Source organism: Periophthalmus magnuspinnatus, chromosome 8 (genome assembly GCF_009829125.3).
Source record: "Periophthalmus magnuspinnatus isolate fPerMag1 chromosome 8, fPerMag1.2.pri, whole genome shotgun sequence".
In the NCBI taxonomy this organism is placed as follows: Eukaryota; Metazoa; Chordata; class Actinopteri; order Gobiiformes; family Gobiidae; genus Periophthalmus; species Periophthalmus magnuspinnatus.
The window spans coordinates 6,606,215-6,627,785 of NC_047133.1; the positions used below are offsets into that span (position 1 = coordinate 6,606,215).

The following is a 21,571-nucleotide window of genomic DNA, read 5'->3' on the forward strand; positions in this document are numbered from 1 at the left end:
TACAAAGTAGAGGTGCAAGACATTACTCAAGTAAAAACGTATTTGGGAAAAGTACAACACATGTAAGAGGAACTTAAAGAGTAACATTTATAAAGTAACATCTGATTTATAATTATGGTGAATGTGACAAAACATATGGGACAGAATGTGGGATTTTCAAACAGACACAATGAGCCAAATTAAATCATATCTGAAGGAGAAAAACAAATGATCAAATAATTTCATATTGTTACATAAATCTCAAGTCACTTTAGACTTACAGTAGGAAGAGGAACCACTTTTACTCCAGAGTACTGTTACACTATACTATATATTACTCCAGTAAGAGTACTGTTACACTATACTATATATTACTCCAGTAAGAATACTGTTACACTATACTATATATTACTCCAGTAAGAGTACTGTTACTTCAATAAAATAAACTCCAATAAAAGCTCAAGTAGGAGTGAAAATATTCTGCTAGAAAAATACCCTGAAAAGTACAATTTCTTTAAAAACTTACTCACGTAAATGTAATTGTGTACTAACCACATAATGGAGAGGGTATTGTTTTTCCTGGAATGTTCCACAGTATGGCATTAAACTTATCTCCATGGAGACAAGCCAAACATTTTGAGCAATAAAAACAACAAGAACAGTTAAGTTTAATGCCGTAGTGAGGAATGTTACAAGCAGGAAGAGCAATACAGTTTCTATACAAGAAACATGGACTAAACCAGGTCTAAACCAGGATTAAACCAGGTCTGAACCAGGTCTAAACCAGGATTAAACCAGGACTAAACCAGGACTGAGAATCCCACAAGTCACAAGTTCCCCCCTGCAAAAAATAAATGAAATGTACAAACTGGTCTTGCTAAAGTGGGTCAGTCATTTTTCTTGTGTTAAGTATGGCATTATGGCATTAAACTTATCTCCAGGGAGACAAGCCATGCATTTTGGGCATAAAAAGCAGTGCAAGATAGATAGGATTAATGCAGTACTGAGAAAAGTTCCAGCACAAAGCAATAACATCTCAATGAGATAAGCAGGTGGTGGATCTTTCAGCAGAAAAGTTCCAGAGTGCAGGTTTAAATGTGATGAAGAAAATAAAGTGTATTTTAAAAGGTTTGAATAATAAAAGTTTTGATAAATTAAAACAAATATTTGTTTTGATTTGAATTCAGAGAAACTGGACTCTGCACGAGACCAACGTGACACTGATAAGACGAGGTCACAGCGATACAGACTGAACCAGGACTAAACCAGGGCTGAACCAGGACTAAACCAGGACTAAACCAGGACTGAACCAGGACTAAACCAGGACTGAACCGGGACTAAACCGGGACTGAACCGGGACTGAACCGGGACTAAACCAGGACTGAACCAGGACCGAACCAAGACTAAAACGGGACTGAACCGGGACTGAACCGGGACTAAACCAGGACTGAACCAGGACCGAACCAAGACTAAAACGGGACTGAACCGGGACTGAACCGGGACTAAACCGGGACTGAACCGGGACTAAACCGGGGCTGAACCGGGACTGAACCGGGACTGAACCGGGACTAAACCAGGACTGAACCAGGACCGAACCAAGACCAAACCGGGACTGAACCGGGACTGAACCAGGACTGAACCAGGACTGAACCGGGACACTGATCTCTGAATAGCTCCATATTCATTATTCCGTGTTGCAGTTTACTGAGCAAATCTCGCTCCAAACTGCTGTGATATTAAGTCAGTGAAGCACCCAAGAGCGCCGCCTGCTGGCTGCTTTGTTTCACCTTGTGATGTCATTTAGTGGTAGTTTTAGAGTTAACAGATATTTTAGCCTCAAAATATGAACTCAACTGCTTTACTCTACAATACACTAAAACCTTCACCATTAAAAATCTTTTTGTTTTATCTTTTGTTCGGTTGAGATTGACACAGAAAATCTACAATCTCTCTCTCTCTGTCTCTCTCTCTCTCTGTCTCTCTCGCTCTCTGGATTGTGGTTAATATGAACAAATACTTTTTATTGCTTTTTTTTTTTTTTTTACATGTTTATTATTTAATTCTTTTGTGCAATGTTTTAATTTTGTATCCTCTATGTTTTAACTATGATATTTTTTTTTTTTCAATCTAGCCATTACTCAAGAATGTAACTGCAGAGGTGGGTAGTACTCAGCTACAATAACTTTTCTAGCAGCATACTTTTACTCCTACTTGAGTAACGTTTTTATTGAAGTAGCAGTATTCTTATCTTCTTCCCAAGTGAAAAAAGCTTTATTTTGACAATATTTAATAATTTGAACATTTGTGTTTCTTGCACTGCTCCTCAGATATCATTTAGTTTTTCTGTGTGTGTCCCTTGAAAATACCTGATTTTGTTAATTATTTCATGTTTTGTCCTTCAAATTACATTAACTTCAAATTATAAATCAGGTGTTACATCCCGACAGTTACAGTTACTTTTATTTGAGTAATATGTGGGGAAGCTGGCCCGAGTGATCAAAATAGGAGGCAGACTCAAAAGAAGTCCCATTAAACACATTTATTACCCGTGCAGTGGTACACCGTGGACAAACAAAAATAATACATATGTACAAAAATTAACGGTGCTCAACACAAAACTAAGCAACCAAACTTAAGCAACTGAAACAAAAGCCACGTGTACTCTGGCTACACAGGTGTTCCCCGTCTGTCTAATTGGCCAGACTAATATACTTCCCTGTACTGGAAGCCCCTCCCCCGGTCTACTCCATCTCTTGTCCAGGGGGCGGTGGGAGTAACATAAACACTATTCAATAAAAACATCTCTCGGGCCCGAGTCCCTTTACCAAAAGTGTTCAACTAAACAAACTACAAACACTTAATTCCAGAAATGAAAATATACAAGACATTAACACAAAGAAATAAACAAACTTAAATCAGTTTTTCCCCCTCCACATGGTCCGGCCCACGACCCCACTCAAGCCTATAAAATGGCCGACATAGGGCACACCCCCTCTTTGTCTGGACCATGTGGAGATGCAGGTAAGATGATTATTGAACTGAACTGAATAGACGCATTTAATTAAATAAAATATATTTAACTAACAAATGTGTGGTGATTTACTGATTGCAACTAAACAAAACAAACCCGGGATAGTTCTATTTCGTTGATTATTGAAGTTATTGAAAATGAACAAACATGTGCAAAACCAAATCCTAGTACTATTAAAAGGGACAAAGGCCCACTTTGTCACATAATACTTTTCCAAAATAATTTTTACACTCACGTAATTCCTTTTTAAAGTATAGTTTGATTTGTATACATTTATTCACTGTTTCTTATATTGTTCATGTTGATTCATTAAATATGTCAAATGTGGCATCTGTCTAAAATAAATATTTTGATGAGTTCTTTTTAAATGTACTGTATTAAATCTCTAGTTAATCTGCAGATGTTGTAATAATAATGCATTGGATTTATATCTTAACACTCAGAGTGCTTTACAGTGCATTATTTTTGGGCAAACATTTTTGTGTGTGTGTAAATTCTATTTACACACACCCATTGACTCAATGTTTGTCAACATTGAGTCAGTGGGCTTTGTCACGCCTACGGCTAGGATACTGGAGTCAGGGCAGGGTGCGACGGGGCACACGAAGTTGCACGCATTGCATCCATCTTTGCTGAAGCAATAGGCCCTACAAAACTTTTTAAACCAAGAACTTCCTTTGAACCCCTCCTTGAACCACCACCTTAATGTGGTGGAGGGGTTTGAGCACTCGAATGATCCTGGGAGCTATGTTGTTGGGGGCTTTGTGCCCCTAGTAGGGTCACCCATGGCAAACAGGTTCTTGGGGACAGGTCAGACTAAGAGTGGTTTAGAAGGCCCTGTGATGAGTGAAAGAACAAGGCCAGTTAATGCATGATGCTAATGCATGATGTCATGTTATGAAATTAACCCCTGAATTTTCAGGTTTCAGGTTTGTGAAGCCCATTGACTCAATGTTGACAAAGGCAGCGTGAAGCACTCATGTCCCCAAACACACTCCTGGCATCGAGCTCTATCCAAGCCCCCATGCTGCAGGCATGGGCCATATTTATTACTGCTAAAATGAATGGAAAACAATGGGAGGTCAATGCGTGACCCCGACGTCATGGCGAATGCCCAAAATTCAGGTCCAAACAGCCAATATTATCCTAATGGGAATGCTCCCAAATTTTCCCATTCTTCAGAAAAATATTTTGTGGAATGTGGAAGTTTTGTGGAATAATGTCAAATTTGGCACCATAACTCTTCATGTCATCCCGATCAAAAAAGTCTTTCACTGGGTTGCCATGGCGATGGGCGAAATAGCCCATGTTATCCTACTGGGAAAATTTACAAATTTTCGTACATTTTAAAGTCTCATAAGAACTTATTGGCTTCATTGAGAAATGTGAAATTTGGCACAGTGACTCTTCAGGTCATCCCTGTCATGGCATGACAGGGGACATCCCCTGGCATTTTGTGCATCAAAGCTTCCAGTGTCTTTTGCCTTTGTTTGGTGACAAATCCAGCACAAAGGTGCCATAACACGGACACAACTGTATGGCGTGCCGGGTCGGCCGAGTGCAAAGCGTGGCCCGCCAGGGCCGTTCGATGCCGCTTGCGGCTTTAATTTACACTTGTTTCTTCCATGGGTTTCACCACTAGATGGCGTGAAAAAGGACAAAATATAAAGGACAAACATTAAATACATAAATGTGAGGGACCGTTACAGCCAGTTTAATATTATCAATAGGCTAAGCTAACTAAGCACACTCCTGACGGCTTTGTCCTGGGCCGGCCCGGGTGATAAAGGACTGGACATGTGCTTGGGGCAGAGTAGAGTGTATATAGCCGTGGAAAGCTGAATAAGAGCGGGCCACTGGAGCTTTACATCAGTCCTGTACATGTACTGTGCATGGCGTTGCTCAGAAGTCTCAAAGTGCTTCGGCCCAACGGGAAAACCCTGCAGTCCAGCCCTGCAATGGACTACAGCACATTCAGACATAAAGGAAGTGCGACGAAGGGAGAGGCAGAGCAGCTGACGCACAGACGACAGGCAGACGGGTCAGGCCGGTAAGTCACACAATAGACGCATTTCACCTGGATTTCTCATGAAAATACAGTATTTTTAAAATACATATAATGCTGATTTTAGATGCAGACGGAAGGTAACTGCTCCTAAAGTAAAAAAGTCTGCAGATTTACAGTTCTAATAAATAAATAAATAAAAAAAAGAAAGTAAAAGTAAATGTGCGCACTCAGAGGCAGGGACACAGTTTGGTGTTTTGTGATTTTTATGTTGTTTCTGGACAATTTTGTCTTTAAAATTAAAACTGACAGTTGGATCTGTTTGAGTGTTTCGCCTTGATCAAGTTTAGTTGAAGCTGAGGTCGGATTCAGAAAAGAAAGACAAGTTTTTAGCAGATTCTTGTGCTGTGAACAGGGCAGGGCACTTTCCCTTTAACATAAACCACTCGTCAGAAACATTACTACACAAACCAGAACTGGTTATCAGGTTGAGTAAATTCACTACAGCAATGTGTTGGATTGTTTCTACACAGTGTTTTTGGAAGATATGGAATTATTTGTGTAGAGAAGGTTTCAACGGTGGGCATCAAGTGCACAACAAAAAGGGGAAAACAGAGTTAAAAGTGCTTAAAAGTAGAATTTAATTTACATAAAGATTAAATAATGATATTTTTTAAAAACAAGAGTATGAGATTATGACTATGTGAATATCAGTGGTGTAGTGCAGCGTGTGTACTGCGATTGGAAACAGTGGACGTGAGACTTGTGAGGTGCGATAAGGAGGCGGCCTTTGACGCACCCCCCTGAATTTTGTAGCCAATTTGCTAGCTCTGACATCATGTTTTCCCAGTTTGGTGTGATGTCATGATTTCAACTAGAGGCAAAATTTGAAATAAAATAAAAAAATTCCATTTCTATAACTGTTACCAAGCAACCACACTGGGATAAAACTGTAATGTCACAGAAATGATCGTTTAACAAATAAAAATATAAGAAGTATTTCTTTTGTGTCAATTTTGTTTTTGGACAGAATTCTCCCAGTGTGATGTCATCAGTGTGACATGAATATTGAATTCCCTAAAATAGAGCCCTCTACTTCCTGTCATTTTCAACATATTTTCTAACTTTTCTTCACAAATTGCTTCTTGATTTGTGAAAAACTATAATTTCTACTTAAATTTGTTGTAAATGTAAATTAAAGTGCATAAGACAAGTTTTGACCATTCTCCAATACTTGATTACATTTATTTGGCATGTTGTGGTCCATGGGTTCAAAATGCGTCTGTAAACATCTCATTCCTTTATCCCTCCAAGAGTGACTCTTTCTTCACAAAAATAGCTTCCTTTACTTTCTTTACTTTTTTGGTCCTTCAAACCTGCACTCCCATCTCCATTGGAGTGTGTTGTCACTGCCTTGGACATAATCCCAATGGACTTTCCTGTTAAAAGATTAAATGAAAACACTAAAAGAAGGGGGCACTAAAGAGCAGTCTGTAAGAATTACCAACTAAAACTTCTCGTTCCACCAGGGGGCAGTGTGAGTGAGGGATACATGGGACTAAAGATGAAGAGAGAAGAGGACCCAGCACAGACCAGAGATCAGGTAATGCCTCATTAGTGTCAGTTCCGCTGCAAATGACCAGAGGAGATGGTAGAGGAGCCAAAAGTCTGAAATTGTAGTCCTTGAAAATAATTTTACTTAAGTAGAAGTACAAAGTAGTGGCCCAAGAAATTACTCAAGTAAGAGTAACTTAAAGAGTAACTGTAAGATCTGATGTACAATTTCAGGTTAATGATATTGGATGGACAAAACATAAAATAAGTCACAAAATGTGGTGTTTTCAAACACATTTTTCACATTTTATTTTCAACATAAAAATGGACCAAACTAAATCATTTCTGAGGGAGCCAGAAATACAAATGTCCAAATCATTTCATGAAAAATTTTGACTTTGTATATCCTTAATAGTTTGATTCCAGGTATTTGGCACTGATGCCATCCGCATTCCTTGGGCATTCTATGATAACTGTAGGCACTGAGTTTTGTTTTTATACAGTCTGAACTACTGATTTATCTGAACTAAAACAGGTGAGCTGATATTTCCTGTTAAACAAGTCCCCCTCAAATAACATTACAGTCATAAGCATTAGCCAACAGTTTTCACTCTCACCTATTTGATGAAAATCCAGCTCCTAAACAGGACCATAAACACTCGGATTGATTACAGGAAAATGAACATGAGCTCTTTAAATCACTTTGGGATTGTCTGGACTTTGAAGTCATTTGTTACATTATTTTGAGAGAATTTGAGGACTTGAGAGTAAAGTTGTCTATTACTTTACAGTATATTGAAGGTTTCCCATTCGTAAATATGGCGACTAATGTTACTGAGCAAGTCACCTGACCAAAGACGTCATGTTGGCTGTGAGAATAAAGCTTTTGACACTTGTAAACTGATGCTGTTTTCATGTGACCTCAGAAACTCCAGCAGGTCTGACCTCAGACTTAGAAAAATGGGAATGAACGCAACTTGGGTCGAAATTTTGTGTGGAAGCATTTGGACTCTTGACATCCTGAGTTTAAGTCACCATGACAGGAGTCCGCTTGGGATTGGAGGTGGTTTTGTTTTATGTGGTTTTACTTCATAAATTAAACATGTTTAAGGCAAAATTCAGCTTCATTTTCTAATTGTCTAAATGAAGTACTCAGCAAAACAACTTTTCAAAAACTTGCTAAATAATTTGCTTATCTGCTGACAAGAAACAGCATCCCTCCACAGTAAATGTAGCAGAGTACCACCCCCCTCAGCAAATAAATATGTTTTTAGATTTCCAGAGTGACATAAGTGAGTTATTAAAAGCACCATGTGAAGCAGCTCTTCTGTGTCCTCAGGCTTCAGTCCAGGGCGCTGTGTCTCTAAAGAGTGACCACTCCAAAGGAGAACCTCCAGTCTTCAGTCCTGAGCCTGGACCAGCTGCACAGTAAGACTCAGATAACACTAACTGAAATAGAATTAAAGCTGTTTAAGTGTTAAAGAAATAGTGAAAAAGACAAAAGTAAATTGGATCTGATGGAGCTGAATCCAAGCCCCGCGGCCTAAACATGGCCATCCATTCAAATGAATAGGTCGAGCTCAATGATGCATGTCTCTAGATTAAGGGCTAATGCTTATACTAATGCTGTCAGACAAATAAATATTGGAATAAGACCACTGACTGACATAAACTACAGCTAAAAATAGTCGGGTAGTCTTAACAACAAATGTAATTTTGTTGTTATGTTACATTTAATGTTTTAACAAAAGTTAGCAAGTGTCCTCTGGTGAAGTTTTCGCCTCATTTATAGTGTTTAACGTGTTGTCAGTGACATCCACCCTCAGCTCCCTGTCCACTGCCTGAACCCTAACCCCTGACCCACCTGTAGTTCCTTGTCCACTGCCTGACCCCTAATCCCTAACCCCTGACCCACCTGTAGCTCCCTGTCTACTGCCTAGTCCTAACCCCTGACCCCAGGCTCAGGTGCAGACTCTGAGGGTGCATCATGGTTTCAAAGGGGTGTAAAGACAATAAACTTCTATTAATTAAATGTGTCTCTAGTAGAATGGGGGTTTAGGTCGTGACAAGTGCTTAATGGTTTATCAATATAATGATTTTAATAAATATGGGGCACCAGAATTCTTACAAATTCAAAACAAAACCATAAGAATCAAAACCTATCAGTTCTCTCAGTCAGAACAGCCAGGGACTAAGTAATAACTTCAAAAATCACTAAAACCAGAATTCTTTGTAGTGGTTTATGTATCAGAACTGGCAAGTTAGTATTTAAATAACGTTAGAAACTCAAATTATGACTTTCAATGAAATAGTGGTGTACAAAGCTTAACAAGTGAGGTGTTAAAATGAGGATTCAATTTTACTCAGCCGGATAATATAACTCGCTGTAGTTGTTCACAAGATCTATTTTCAACTAGAACACAGGGCACAATTTGTTAAAACGTGCCACCTTCTGCAAATGAAGGTTACTATGTGGTTCAGAATTTTACTGGGAGATGCATAGAGTTGCTTCAATCAATGAGTGATCAGTTTTTCTGGTCGAGTCAATATGAAGATCCAGGATTGATCAAAAGCAGGGTACCGGCATAATCTCTCATCCCAGGCCAGGTCTTGCGGGGGCTGCAACACCAGTCCATACATGGGTGTGGGCTCAGGTACGGTAATACCTCACGGAGGTGCATAGGACACCCCGTGGGTCTTCAGACTATGGGCCTGCTGCTCAGAGATGTGGAGGATGATGTGTCTCAGTCCAGGTCCCAGCAGTAGTTGTCAGATAGTTAGATAACTGAGTTTGCGTACGTTAAAAAAATGGAGTTACTTCACTTGTCCTTTACTTGCAAAGTCTTTAGCAAAAACAAAGCTAACTAGGGATTTAGAAAAAGTACTATGATTAAATATTTTGGTTCCAAGAAAAAAGATTACACTTTTGGCAGCATCAGCTGCTTTCCTCACGACCTTAGGGAAACGGGGGGGCCACACATGGGCCACTTGTTATTGCGGCCTCGGTGGGTGTAACTTTTATGCAAATTTCGGATCCTCACGCTCGCCGAGTTACCTTTGGCAAATGTTCTGTTCTATGGCCTAAGGTTGAATGCCAACACATTTATACATCAGTTTACACAACAAATAGATTATTAACAGAATCACCTGTGAGATTAACCTAGGTTTACCATTGATTCTCCTGTAATTAAATCATGGAGTTAGCATGGAAGATCCATGGCAATTAGTGTGTGTAGCTTTGGCAAAATAGGCAATAGTCACTAGTCAGTATAAAGTGTTACACATATGTATGTATAGAAAAAGTCTGAATAACATTGTCCTATCAGACACATTATGTTTGTATGATCCTGCTTTTATCAGTCCAGTAACATAAACTGTGATTTTAACCAGTCCACCGTCATCACAGTGGTTGCTAAAACTTGGTCCGTGGCGCTTGGATTTCCAAATATGGATTTTGGCTCTAGATTTGCCGCTTTAACTGCTAGCCTCAATTGGCTTCATTTGGGTCAAGCTGACCGCTATGGGTGACATCACGCTCCCTCACTCCACTTCTTTATACACTCAATGGTCAGACTTTGGGTCAGACTTTAGTAGAGGCCAGATGACCCTGTGCAAGAAAGACACTTAGATCCAAATGTTATTGATGGTGTTTCACACATGTTTTGTAAAAAAAAAAAATGTGCCCAATACTGAAAGCTATGCACCTCAAATGCCCTTTATTCCAATGCATCCCTTAAACACATTCAAAAGACTGTCCCTCCTCACACATGCAATACCTGCTGCACCAGTTACTTCTCCTTAAATAGGCACATGTGAGGCACAGATGAGTAAATGTAGAACTAGTGACATTATGAGGCTGAAGGAACATTTAGGCTGCAACACTTTGGGTCAGACTTTAGATTTTGTGCCAGTGTGTTTGAAAAGAGGGTCAAGTGTGTGCTTCTTTCTGTTGTGTGGTCAGCTCTCAGTCTGGATTCAGTGCTGTGTCCTTAAAGAGTGACCGCTCCAAAGGAGAACCTCCAGTCTTCAGTCCTGAGCCTGGACCAGCCGCACAGTAAGACTCAGATAAGACTTTCTAAGTACTGTACATGTTTCTAAAGACCCTTCCAGGAGTGATGTGTCCAGAATAGTTGTGCAAAATATTTATTTTAATAAGGCAGCAGATTAAAAAGAAATAAAAATAAACATTTATTTTGCTCTGCAGATGGCACAGACAAATGATTGATGTTTAGAGGTTAAAGCTAACTGTCCCACTGAATGCGTATAACACGTGAAAAACACTTATAACACTTATAACGTGATTTCCTGTTGACAGAGTGCACAAGCCTGAGGACATCAGTGCTGAACCTTCGCTGGATGCCATTTTCACAGTGAGCATATATTATAAAATATATGTTGTGTTAAATAACCAGTAGAGCAGGGGTCAGCAACCCAAAATGTTCAAAGAGACATACTGGACCAAAAAAACAAAAAACAAATCTGTCTGGAGCCGCAAAAAAAAAAAAAAGTTTTATATAAGCCTTATATCAAGGCAATACAGGCTGTAAGTGCTCTTCTTGCGGCCCATCAGAGTTCACGTACCTGCACAACAGCGCTGTCTGTTTGACATCGATCACATCACACGATTCATCACAGGCAATTGAATACACTGGAGCTGAATTAATGTCCTTGATTTGCCTGCCATTTTAATGGCCCTTTCTTTCACCGTATTTGCAGAGAGAGGCATGTCTTCAATTTTCCGTATTATCTTGGTTTTGTTTTTGACATCTGAAAATAGGTGCTCTGATATTTTGATGAATGAATCCTTCATTTAATCACCATCGGTGAACGGTTTTCTATGCTTTATTATCTCTCAGGTTGCAACAAAACTTGCAGCAGTAGTGGAGTTTGGAGATGCAATCCACTTCTTAAATCTTTGCGCTCCTCTAATTTCTCCAGAAGTACTGCAATTGCACTTTTTCTCTCACTCCCAACTGGGTGGTCGACTGCAAATTTAGCATTTTGTTCTCATCAGCTATCTTTCTCTTTTTCCCTTTGTGATCCATGATCCATGACACACCTGCCTGGCAACGCGCCGTACTGAAATGCGTGTCGCAGGCTATGATGCAAGTCTTTGTTGACAGAAATATTAAAATTTGCATTTGTTCTGAACAGTGTTCTCGAGCACCAACCAGTGTTTCTTAACATGTAGCATGATCTACACATAGAAGAAGCTGTTACTGAGCCTGTATCTCTGTCCCCATCCTCCGAGGCTGACTCTGGTTCTGTCCCAGATTCTACAGAAGGACGTCCTGAGGTTTGTCAAACAGCAGCTCCAAAAGCTCCACAGGCTCCTGGCTTCAGATTACCCAGAATACTCTGAGAGAGGGGAAGAGGAGCCGAGCAGAGAGGTTCTGACCATCACCCTGGACTTCCTGAAGAGGATGGACCAGGAGCATCTGGTCCTGAGCCTGAAAAACAGTAAGAACTCTGACTTGATCCATACCTGGACTTTATTTCTCTCAGGGTCTAACTGAAAACGTGTGTCTCTCATCAGAGTTTGCACTGACTGCTCACAGTAAACTGAAGACTCATGTGAAGCAGAGGTACAGCCGTGTGTTTGAGGGTGTGGCTAAAGCAGGAGACTCCACCCCCCTGACCCAGATTTACACAGAACTCTACATCACAGAAGGCGAAGCCTCATACGTCAACCAGGAACATGAGGTCAGACACTTGGAGATCACGTCCAGGAGACCGGCTACTCCAGAGATCACCATCACATGTGAAAATATCTTTAAACCCCGCCCACACTCACCAGAGCCAATCAGAGCAGTGCTGACAAAGGGCGTGGCTGGCGTTGGGAAAACAGTTCTGACTCAGAAGTTCATTCTGGATTGGGCTGAAGACAGGGCCCACCATGACCTCCAGCTGCTGTTTCCGTTCACTTTCAGAGAGCTCAATGTGCTGAGAGACACACAGTTCAGCCTGGTGGGACTGCTGAACCACTTCTTTACTCTATCCAAAGATCTCTGCAGCTTCCAACAGCTACAGGTGCTTTTCATCTTTGACGGTCTGGACGAGTGCCGACCTCCTCTGGACTTCAGCCAAACCAGAGTTCTGACCGACCCCACAGAGCCTGCTTCAGTGCACGTGCTGCTGGTAAACCTCATCAGGGGGAGGCTGCTTCCCTCCGCTCGCCTCTGGATAACCACACGCCCCGCTGCGACCAATCAGATCCCTGCTGAGTGCATCTCCACAGTGACAGAGGTCAGAGGGTTCACAGACCTGCAGAAGGAGCAGTACTTCAGGACGAGGTTCAGAGATCAGGCCACAGATGTCATCTGCTACATCAAGAGCATCCACAGCCTCTACATCATGAGCCACATCCCGATCTTCTGCTGGATCCTCTCCACAGTTGTACAGAAGCTTCTGGAACAAACAAAGACACCAGAGCTGCCCCGCACTCTCACACAGATGTACATCCACTTCCTGGTGGTGCAGGCCAAAGTCCAGTACATCAAGTATCACCAGGGATCAAGTGTAGACCTTCACTGGACTCCAGAAACCAAGGAGATGGTGTGGTCTCTGGGTAAACTGGCCTTTGAGCAGCTGCAGAAAGGAAACCTGATCTTCTATGAGAGTGACCTGAGTGAGTGTGGGCTGGACGCTGCAGCGGCCTCAGTGTACTCTGGAATGTTCACACAGGTCTTTAGAGAGGAGCCAGGCCTGTACCAAGACAAGGTTTACTGCTTCATCCATCTGAGTGTGCAGGAGTTTCTGGCTGCTCTTCATATCCATCAAACCTTCTTCAGCTCTGGAGAGAATCTATTGAAACCACCACACTACTCTGAGAGTCCAGAGTCTGACCCTGTGGAGTCTCACGACTGTTCAGATACAAAAATCTTCTCTTTCTCCACCAAGAAACAAGACTTAGAGGCACAAGACTTCTACCGCTCTGCTGTAGACCAGGCCTTACAGAGTCCAAACGGACACCTGGACTTGTTCCTGCGCTTCCTCCTGGGGCTGTCTTTGCCGACCAATCGGTCGCTGCTGCAGGGTCTGCTGCCTCAGACAAGAAATGAATGGACCATTCAAATGCCTTCTTTTACTATGGAAGAGACCTGGATGACTGAGCGCTTACGCAGTTATTATAAAATGCAGCACAGTCTGTTTGGTCAACGGTTCAGTAGCTCCTGGACCAATTTGGAGACAGTAAAGTTCATCAAACAGAAGCTGAATGAGGGTGTGTCTGCAGAGAGAAGCCTGAACCTGCTCCACTGTCTGAACGAGATGAATGACCTCAGCCTGATGAAGGAGATACAGAAGGTCATGAAAGAAGGAAGCCTCTCTCATAGATGCATGTCTCCAGCTGACTGGTCAGCTCTGTGCTTCCTCTTACTGTCCTCAGGCTCAGAGTTGGAGGAGTTTAATCTTCATGAGTATTTTGCTTCAGAGGATGTCCTCCTGAGGCTGCTGCCTGTCCTCAGAGTTTCAAACACAGCTTTGTGAGTTCAGAAAACATTTTTATTATTAAATATAATATCGACAAAGAACTATACTTGAGTTTGTCTCTGCAGATTAAACTGCTGTAACCTGTCCTCTCACTGCTGTGGTCCTCTGGCCTCAGTCCTCAGTTCCTCCAGCCTCACACACCTGGATCTCAGTGAAAATGACCTTCAGGACTCAGGAGTGGAGCTGCTCTGTTCTGGACTGAAGAGTGCCCTCTGCAGACTGGACAAGCTCAGGTGAGACACTTGCATGATGTAGTCTGTTTCCACTAGGTGTTGCTCTGTACCTGAGTCATTGTGTCTACACAGGGTTTACTGATGTGTGGCATATCAAGTAGGACTAGATGTTATTTAGTTCATCATGTTAATTGTAGAGACGGTTTCTGGACACCTTTTTTTGTGGACAAGATATTTTGGCTCCCAACCAGAAGACATTTTGAATTTCTTGGCTTCTGGATGGAGCCGAACCGTCTTGATTGCAAAGCCGGTGTCCAGATGACCACCGTTGAAACCAGGCTGCGATTTGCCCAAAAAGCAAAAGGAGTATGATTATATTTCTTCATATTTAAGGCTATTAGGGTGAAATAGGGTCGTAAAACCACCATGACCATAACTCCTGTCAAGCTCCTTCTTTGCACATATCATATGTAAATAGATGAGCTAATAGCCAACAACTCAGCACTGGTGCCATGGTGCACTTCATCAATAAACTCCAGCCTAATCGGTCTGAGGAGTTGAGCTGATGTCACGCAGTCATGTACAAGACAAAACGTTTCCCTTTTCATGCGACACATCTGGTGCTCGTGACCTGTCAGTACCTCTGACCTTGTATCAGATCATTTCAGCGTTGTCATGTTTACACATGTGCAGCACCCCAGCTCCAAGCTGCACAAAGACACAGACTCATGCGGAGAGAAGAACACATGAAACTAGTCCAGAACACCACACACTGGGCGATCAAAGCAGAGCTGACAATGACAATGCCTTTGCGCAGCCCTTGATAAAGCAAAGGACAGGTCGGCCACTGCCAGCTGCTCCTAAAGCCCTTTTTGGCTCACAGAAACATAGAGCACCAGTCTCTCTCTCTAAAAACTTCAAAATCAGGCTAGATATCTGAGGGTAATAATGGATTAAGACTTGAACTTTAACAGCCACATCAAATCAATAACATCTGCAGCGTTTTACCATCTAAAAAACATTGCAAAAATCAAAGGTAAACTGTCAAAACTGGACTTAGAGAGACTTATCCATGCATTTGTCTCCAGTAGGTTAGACTACTGTAACGTCTGTTCACTGGCCTCTCCAAACGAGCGTTAAGGCAGCTGCAGTACATCCAGAACACTGCTGCTCGGGTCCTGACTAGAACCAGGACAGACAGACAGACACTGAACCCCTCCTCGATGAAAGAGGGATTACACAGACTTGTTCCTCACGAATCATTTACAAAAATCTGCATTGATTAGGAGCACAGTCAAAGAAGCAGCATTGTTCATATACGTTAGACGGTCACTAAGTACAGCTAGACATTTAAAGCAAGACCACCGTCCAGGTCCTGGTCCCTTGCTCCACAGAAAGGCTATGCTATAAGAATATTGAAACTATCTCTGTAGTGATTAAATACTCAGTGCCACTTTGACTGGGTGTTTAGAATTGACACGCCCACTCCCAAGCCGTTCAATTGATAAAATTTACTGATTACAATAACAATATCACAAACAAGGAGCTGCATGGCTTTGCACGGTCAAAAACTGTGCTCACCTAGTCTCACACACCTGCACATTTGAGCCCACCCATATACACATGCACACACACCACACACACTCATGATGCACACACATTCATAAAATACTGTTACACTCACCAAATGTAGGCTACAGTTATAATGGCTGAACCAATCTGTCAGACAACACAAATGAAACGCACCAGTTATCTGGATACAATTATTTGGCTCAGTTAAACATTTAATCACAGTTAACTGCAAACACCCACAGTGTCACATGAGTGTTTTGCTGCCCCTTGTGCCCACATGAGTGTTGTGCTGCCCCTTGTGTTCAGATGAGTGTAATCCTGTGTCTTTAGGCTGTCTGGATGTCTGGTCTCACAAAGAGGCGGGGCTGCTCTGGCCTCTGCTCTGAGCTCCGCCTCCTCCCACCTGAGAGAGCTAGACCTGAGCTTCAACCATCCAGGACCCTCAGCCGAGCTCCTGACCGCTCTACAGAATGACCCACACAGCCCCCTGCAGTCTGTCAGGTGAGACTACCCCCTTTGTCTGACAGACTGCACTGCACCCTGGTGTGTACAATGTGAATGCTGTTTCTCTTTCAGGTTGAAGCCTGCTGGAGCTCGGTGGATGATCCCAGGTCTACATAAGTGTAAGTGCCACATGATGAGATTGTCCTGAACAGAAGTAAACCCTGTGTCACTGTTGTCTCGTTAGATCACACAGACCTGACTCTGGATCCAGACACTGTGAATGGGTTCCTGTGGCTCTCGGGCGATCGAAGGACTGTGAATTCAGTGAGGGAGGAGCAGCACCACCCACTCTCTTCTGAGCGATTTGAGTGGCCGCAGATCCTGAGCTGCTCTCCTCTGACTGGTCGCTGTTACTGGGAGGTGCAGTGGAGCGGGGGTATTGTGGATGTTGCCGTTAGTTACAGAGGAGTCCAGCGCAGAGGAGAGAGGAGAGAGTGTGAGTTTGGGATGGACCATCAATCCTGGAGTCTCAGGGTCTCTCTCACTGGTTTTTCTGTGTGCCACAACAAACACGAAACAGTTTTGTCCTCCAGCACCACCTCTGCCCAACCCTCCCGGTCGCTCTCCTCTGGGCGGGTTGGCGTGCTCCTAGACTCTGACTCTCTGTCCTTCTTTGACGTCTCTTCGGGCAGTCTAGTCCTCCTCCACACTTATGAAGTCACTTTCACAGAGCCTGTGTTCGCAGGCTTCTGCCTCTGGAACCCCGGCACCTCTGTGACTCTGGTGGATGCAACACAGCGCCACCAGGGAGAACCTATTGATACCACATCAGATCCCTAAGTTTAGATTCACCCGATTTACACATCTGAATGCTGGACTGTAGATGGACTGTAAGATCATCTCAGGTATTTTAAAATCAGAAATGAAACTTGCACTTTTATGGACAGTGTAGAATGCCTCCACTTTAACCTGAGCTGAGACCAGTCACAACTCTCAAGTGGAGTTGGCTGTGTAACTGTCAGACTGCAGATGTGTTGAACTTTGACCTGATTTATGATTAATATCTGTAATTAATGGGCCTACTCATATAAAACAAAGTTCAGAGTCTTCTCTGTTGCCCATACTCACCTGCTATTTGGAACGCGGTTGCGAGCGGATTAGCTATCTCCATTTCTATATACAGTCTATGAGTTGAACCCCTTGTTAAACCTTGTTTATATATTATTTGGTTGAATGTCATAATTTCAGCTTCTAATGTTGTTTAAATGCTTTGCCTGTTTTGTCTGTGTAATGCCTCCGTTGACCAGGTCTGATCCACAGTAAAAACCAAAGTCAAATCTGTAAACTGGACAAATCGTTGTAGGAGTGAAGACGTTTCGCTGCTCATCCAAGCAGCTTCTTCAGTTCTGGTTGGATTACTGGTGGACACTGCCTTATATCTATCTGAAGGGAAGGGCTAACTACACTGAAACTGTAAACAGCTATTGTCTCCAGTTTGAGCCTTAATGACCTACATTCAGCCTTTAATGGGCCTACTGGCTCACTTTATTCTTCTCTTTGTTTCCCTTGTTTGCTTTGGGTCTGAGGATGGTGTAGGAGCCATATGATGTGTTGGTTGCTATGGCAATGCGTAAGGTTCACGTGGGCAAGGGTGACGTACTGGGAGGTACAAAGGCACCGGGTTTCCTGCTGTCTGACAGGTGGAGAGGGGAGACGCCGGGTAGCCGTATTTTTCGTTGACCGCTTTATTTTTATGCTTGTTACCATACCAGTTTCTGTAGGCCTACAACTTACCATCTTTGTATGTGTAACCTGCTTAGACACTGTGGAACCAACTGATTAAAACACCATAAAACGCACTTCGTGAGTCATTCAGTTCTTCCAAATAACAGCGCGTCAGATCGAGGTACTGGACCCGGACTCCTCTCGAAGCGACACAGGCATATGGTCACTACAGATGGAGTTGTATGTGGGAGATAGGTGGTGTCTAAGGCCCCCATTCTTGATGAGCAAGGATTGTCTTTCCTAACAAAAATTGCTTTTTTTTAACTCCCCTCTCAAGCCATTTCTTTTCTTTGGCTAAGATCTGTGCCTCACTATTTTCAAAGGAGTGGTTAGTGTCTTTGAGATGGAGATGTATGGCGGACTGGGGTCCAGAGGAGCTCTCACGACAGTGTTGATACATTCTCTTATGGACTGGCTGCTTAGTTTCTCCAATGTTACGCTCACTGCACTCTTCACTACACTGAATGGAGTAGCCCACATTACTTTGTTTATGGCCCTGGGTTTTGTCCTTTGGGTGAACCAGTTTCTGTCTTAAAGTGTTGGTAGGTTTGAAAAAGACAGGAATCTCATACTGTCTGAAAATTTGCTGTGTAAGGAATAATTACACCTTTCCTTCTAGGTTCAGATTTCCTGTTGTTTTGTTTTTTAGCTCTTAGATCTATTGAAGGCTCATTTTGGATATCCACAAGATGAGAGGGTTTTTGCCACATGTTTTTTTTTTTTCACTTTTCCCTCTGTGTTAGTGGGAACCACTTGAACTCTGTGATGTAGAGTACGGATAACTCTGAGTTTGTGCTGCAGTGGATGGTGTGAATCAAACATCAGGTATTGGTCAGTGTGTGTGGATTTCCTGAAGACTTCTACCTGGAGTCCCTGGTCCCTGGTCGTCTATAGTTACTGCCCAATCTAAGAAGTCTAGTTTGTTGTCCTTGGCCTCTTCCTGTGTGAACTTCATGTTTGGATCCACAGCATTAACCCAGTAAAGGGTTCCATAGGCCATTAAGGCTGAAACTGTAAACAAAAGCTGTTTACAGTTTCAGTGTTGCTAGCTCCTCCCTTTAGATAGATATAAGGCAATGTCTACCAACACTCTGACCAGATTTGAAGAAGCGGCCTGGATGAGCAGCAAAACATCTTGTTAATGTTTTGTCCAGTCTTGTCCAGATTTAACTTTGGCTTTTACTTTGACTTGTTTTCATAAATAAACTACGACAAAGAATTCTGGTTTTAGTGTTTCATTTCATTTTGAATTGTCATAATTCTGGTTCCCCACATTAATTAAGATCATTGGATTTCTAAACCATCCATCACATATGTTGTGACGTCTGGGGGATCAAAGGTATAGACTCGGAGTAAATGTAAAAGCAAGAGAATGTGAATGCTGGTTGCGGGAAGGAAGCTGGGCCGGAGGCTGTGGTGTCCGAACTAGTCCTAAGAAGCTGAGTCAGAGGAGGAGTTACAAGACGGGTCCAAGAAGTGTGATCTGGCAAAAACGAGGAAAAAATCTGTAGAGTACTATGATCATAATCACAAAACAGATTGAGCCAAGTAGAACTGTACCACAGCTGACACACTGTAGCAACACAGACGATCTGGCAGCGTGTAGCAGTCCTCAGCCTCTTTGTACTCCAGAGGTTGTAGGCTTGATTGCTGAGCAGGTGTGTAATGGGTGGTGCCAGAGTCTCTGCCCAGCTCCAGGCACAGACACAGAAGGGAGGGGGGAAGACGGCATAGAAAACCCAAAAAACCCAAATACTGACATCCTGGAGGGTTAAAGGCGAGAGTGAGGGGGAAGATGGGTGGGGTCTGGGGGTATAAGAAACACTGGTCTAACACAGACGTGGCCAAAATATGGCTAGGGGCCAAATGTGGCCCTTAGACCAACCTTTCCTCAGGTTTGCTGGGGAATTGGCCCATATTACTTTAAGCAGTATTTTTTACTGCAAGTTTTTGAAAATCTACCTTGATAAAGCCCTGAGAAAGGTCTGATGACTCAGTCTGACCTGTATATACCTGAAATGTATATATTTGAATTATTCTTTGTACAAACCCTCTGCTTCTCCACTTCATCTAGGTTTTGATGTACTGCCTATGATGAAAAAAGAACCCCCTAGTTTAACAAGTGTCCACACTTCAATCTCCACCCCTGCAGCCAGGTGTGGCTACAGGGGTGGAGGCTGGCTGTAATCAGGGCAGTCCTATGTGATGTCATCAACTACCTGAAATCATAGAGGCCACTGGAGGCAGCACATGTTTAGATGTTTTTGACCAGAAAGCTGCAAATTTGCCTAGTTTGCAATAAAATAAATAAAACGCCATATACACAGTTTAGTAGAAACTGGTTTCATGTTTAGTTTCACTTTAAAATGCTTCACTTCAGTTCTGGCATCCTCAGCTGGCAACAGTCATGTTTTGTTGGCAAAGAAAAAGTCACAGAACCAGGTCAGCCAGGTGTCCAAATAGAACTTAAAATCTCAAATAGCTCTTAGAAAATGCAAAACCGATGATATGTTGATATTTATTATAAGGCCTAATCTTAGATACATCATTGGTCTCATGGTGGCTATCTTGTGAGTGGAAAAATATCAAAATTCTGATTGAAAATAATGTAAAAACAAGGCCATAAACTTCACTGATTACAGTGTTTAAAGTCATATAGAATGGTATATTTGTGTCTTATTAATGTAGGACTCTACCTGTCTCTGTCACGACATCCATCTCAGAATAATGAAAATAATTCACCCAAAAACACTGCACTGGTCTATATTTTATGCAGAATTAAATGTTGTGAGTCACCTGATCACACCATCTAAAATGTGTTCACATAAGTACGGTACAACAGGGTGTAGCAGCTGCAAACTCTTCATCAGGTTGTAAACGAAAGACTGGAAATGGTGTAAAGTTGATCGGCTTTATTCCTTCATTACATACCAATAGTCAGTATGTGTTCACACATGGAGCTCCACAGTCACGCCCACTTCCAAATCCGCTCCGGTTCCGGAAGTATATTTATTTATTTTTTTCCATAGACTTTTCAAAAAAATTCAAATATTAAGATTTCAAAGATAATAATAATAATAGATCCACAGTTCAAAGGCTTCGCAGTGTGTAACAGTTACCTGCTGACAGCTACATGCTAATAGCTATGTGCTAATAGCTACGTGCTAACTATTATCCATAACACAGTTGTTTTAAGTCCAAAAACATGTTTAAAACACAACATTCATTGAAATGTTTTAATAACTTTGCGGTTTATAAAGTTTTAGAAACAGATTTTTAAAAACAATCATAGATCTTGTGCTCATTAGTTGCCACATATGGTAGATAATTATGCCTGAGTTTTCAAAAATTTGATTTCATTCATTAATTTTTCTCTGGAATGTTTAGAAATAACTGGATGTGTGGATGTGGGCAGTCTCTGCTGAGCTCCGTATAAGACTGGCTCATCTCTGAGAGGGAGCTTATAATTACATACTGGCCATGTTATTACTGTGCTATTACACAGGATTTACAGATAATTTTGACTTTTACAATTAC

At 42.1% G+C, this 21,571-nt stretch overlaps 1 protein-coding gene across 2 annotated transcripts; it reads left to right on the forward strand.

Moving 5' to 3' along the window:
* The first annotated feature begins 4,998 nt into the window (after positions 1 to 4,998).
* LOC117374703 (NLR family CARD domain-containing protein 3-like) lies at positions 4,999 to 19,247 on the forward strand. Of its 2 annotated transcripts, XM_033970890.2 has the most exons (11): positions 4,999 to 5,060; positions 6,545 to 6,618; positions 7,909 to 7,997; positions 10,531 to 10,623; positions 10,885 to 10,939; positions 11,843 to 12,029; positions 12,106 to 14,053; positions 14,126 to 14,293; positions 16,136 to 16,306; positions 16,382 to 16,428; positions 16,494 to 19,247. In XM_033970890.2, exons 2-11 carry the CDS (start codon positions 6,568 to 6,570, stop codon positions 17,087 to 17,089), a joined length of 3,405 nt encoding a protein of 1,134 aa, XP_033826781.1. In that variant the 5' UTR covers positions 4,999 to 5,060; positions 6,545 to 6,567; the 3' UTR covers positions 17,090 to 19,247. The 2 variants fall into 2 exon arrangements, with proteins under 2 accessions (XP_033826781.1, XP_055079379.1); XM_055223404.1 differs by lacking the exons at positions 4,999 to 5,060; positions 6,545 to 6,618 and adding an exon at positions 7,581 to 7,632 and having other exon boundaries at positions 16,494 to 19,241.
* The last annotated feature ends 2,324 nt before the right edge of the window (positions 19,248 to 21,571 follow it).

Coding starts and splice junctions, on each gene's coding strand:
- LOC117374703 (XM_033970890.2), top strand. CDS start 6,568: ATGGGACTAAAGATGAAGAGAGAAGAGGACCCAGCACAGACCAGAGAT. Junction 7,998..10,530: donor GAGCCTGGACCAGCTGCACA/GTAAGACTCAGA, acceptor TTGTGTGGTCAG/CTCTCAGTCTGGATTCAGTG. Junction 10,940..11,842: donor CGCTGGATGCCATTTTCACA/GTGAGCATATAT, acceptor GTTCTGTCCCAG/ATTCTACAGAAGGACGTCCT.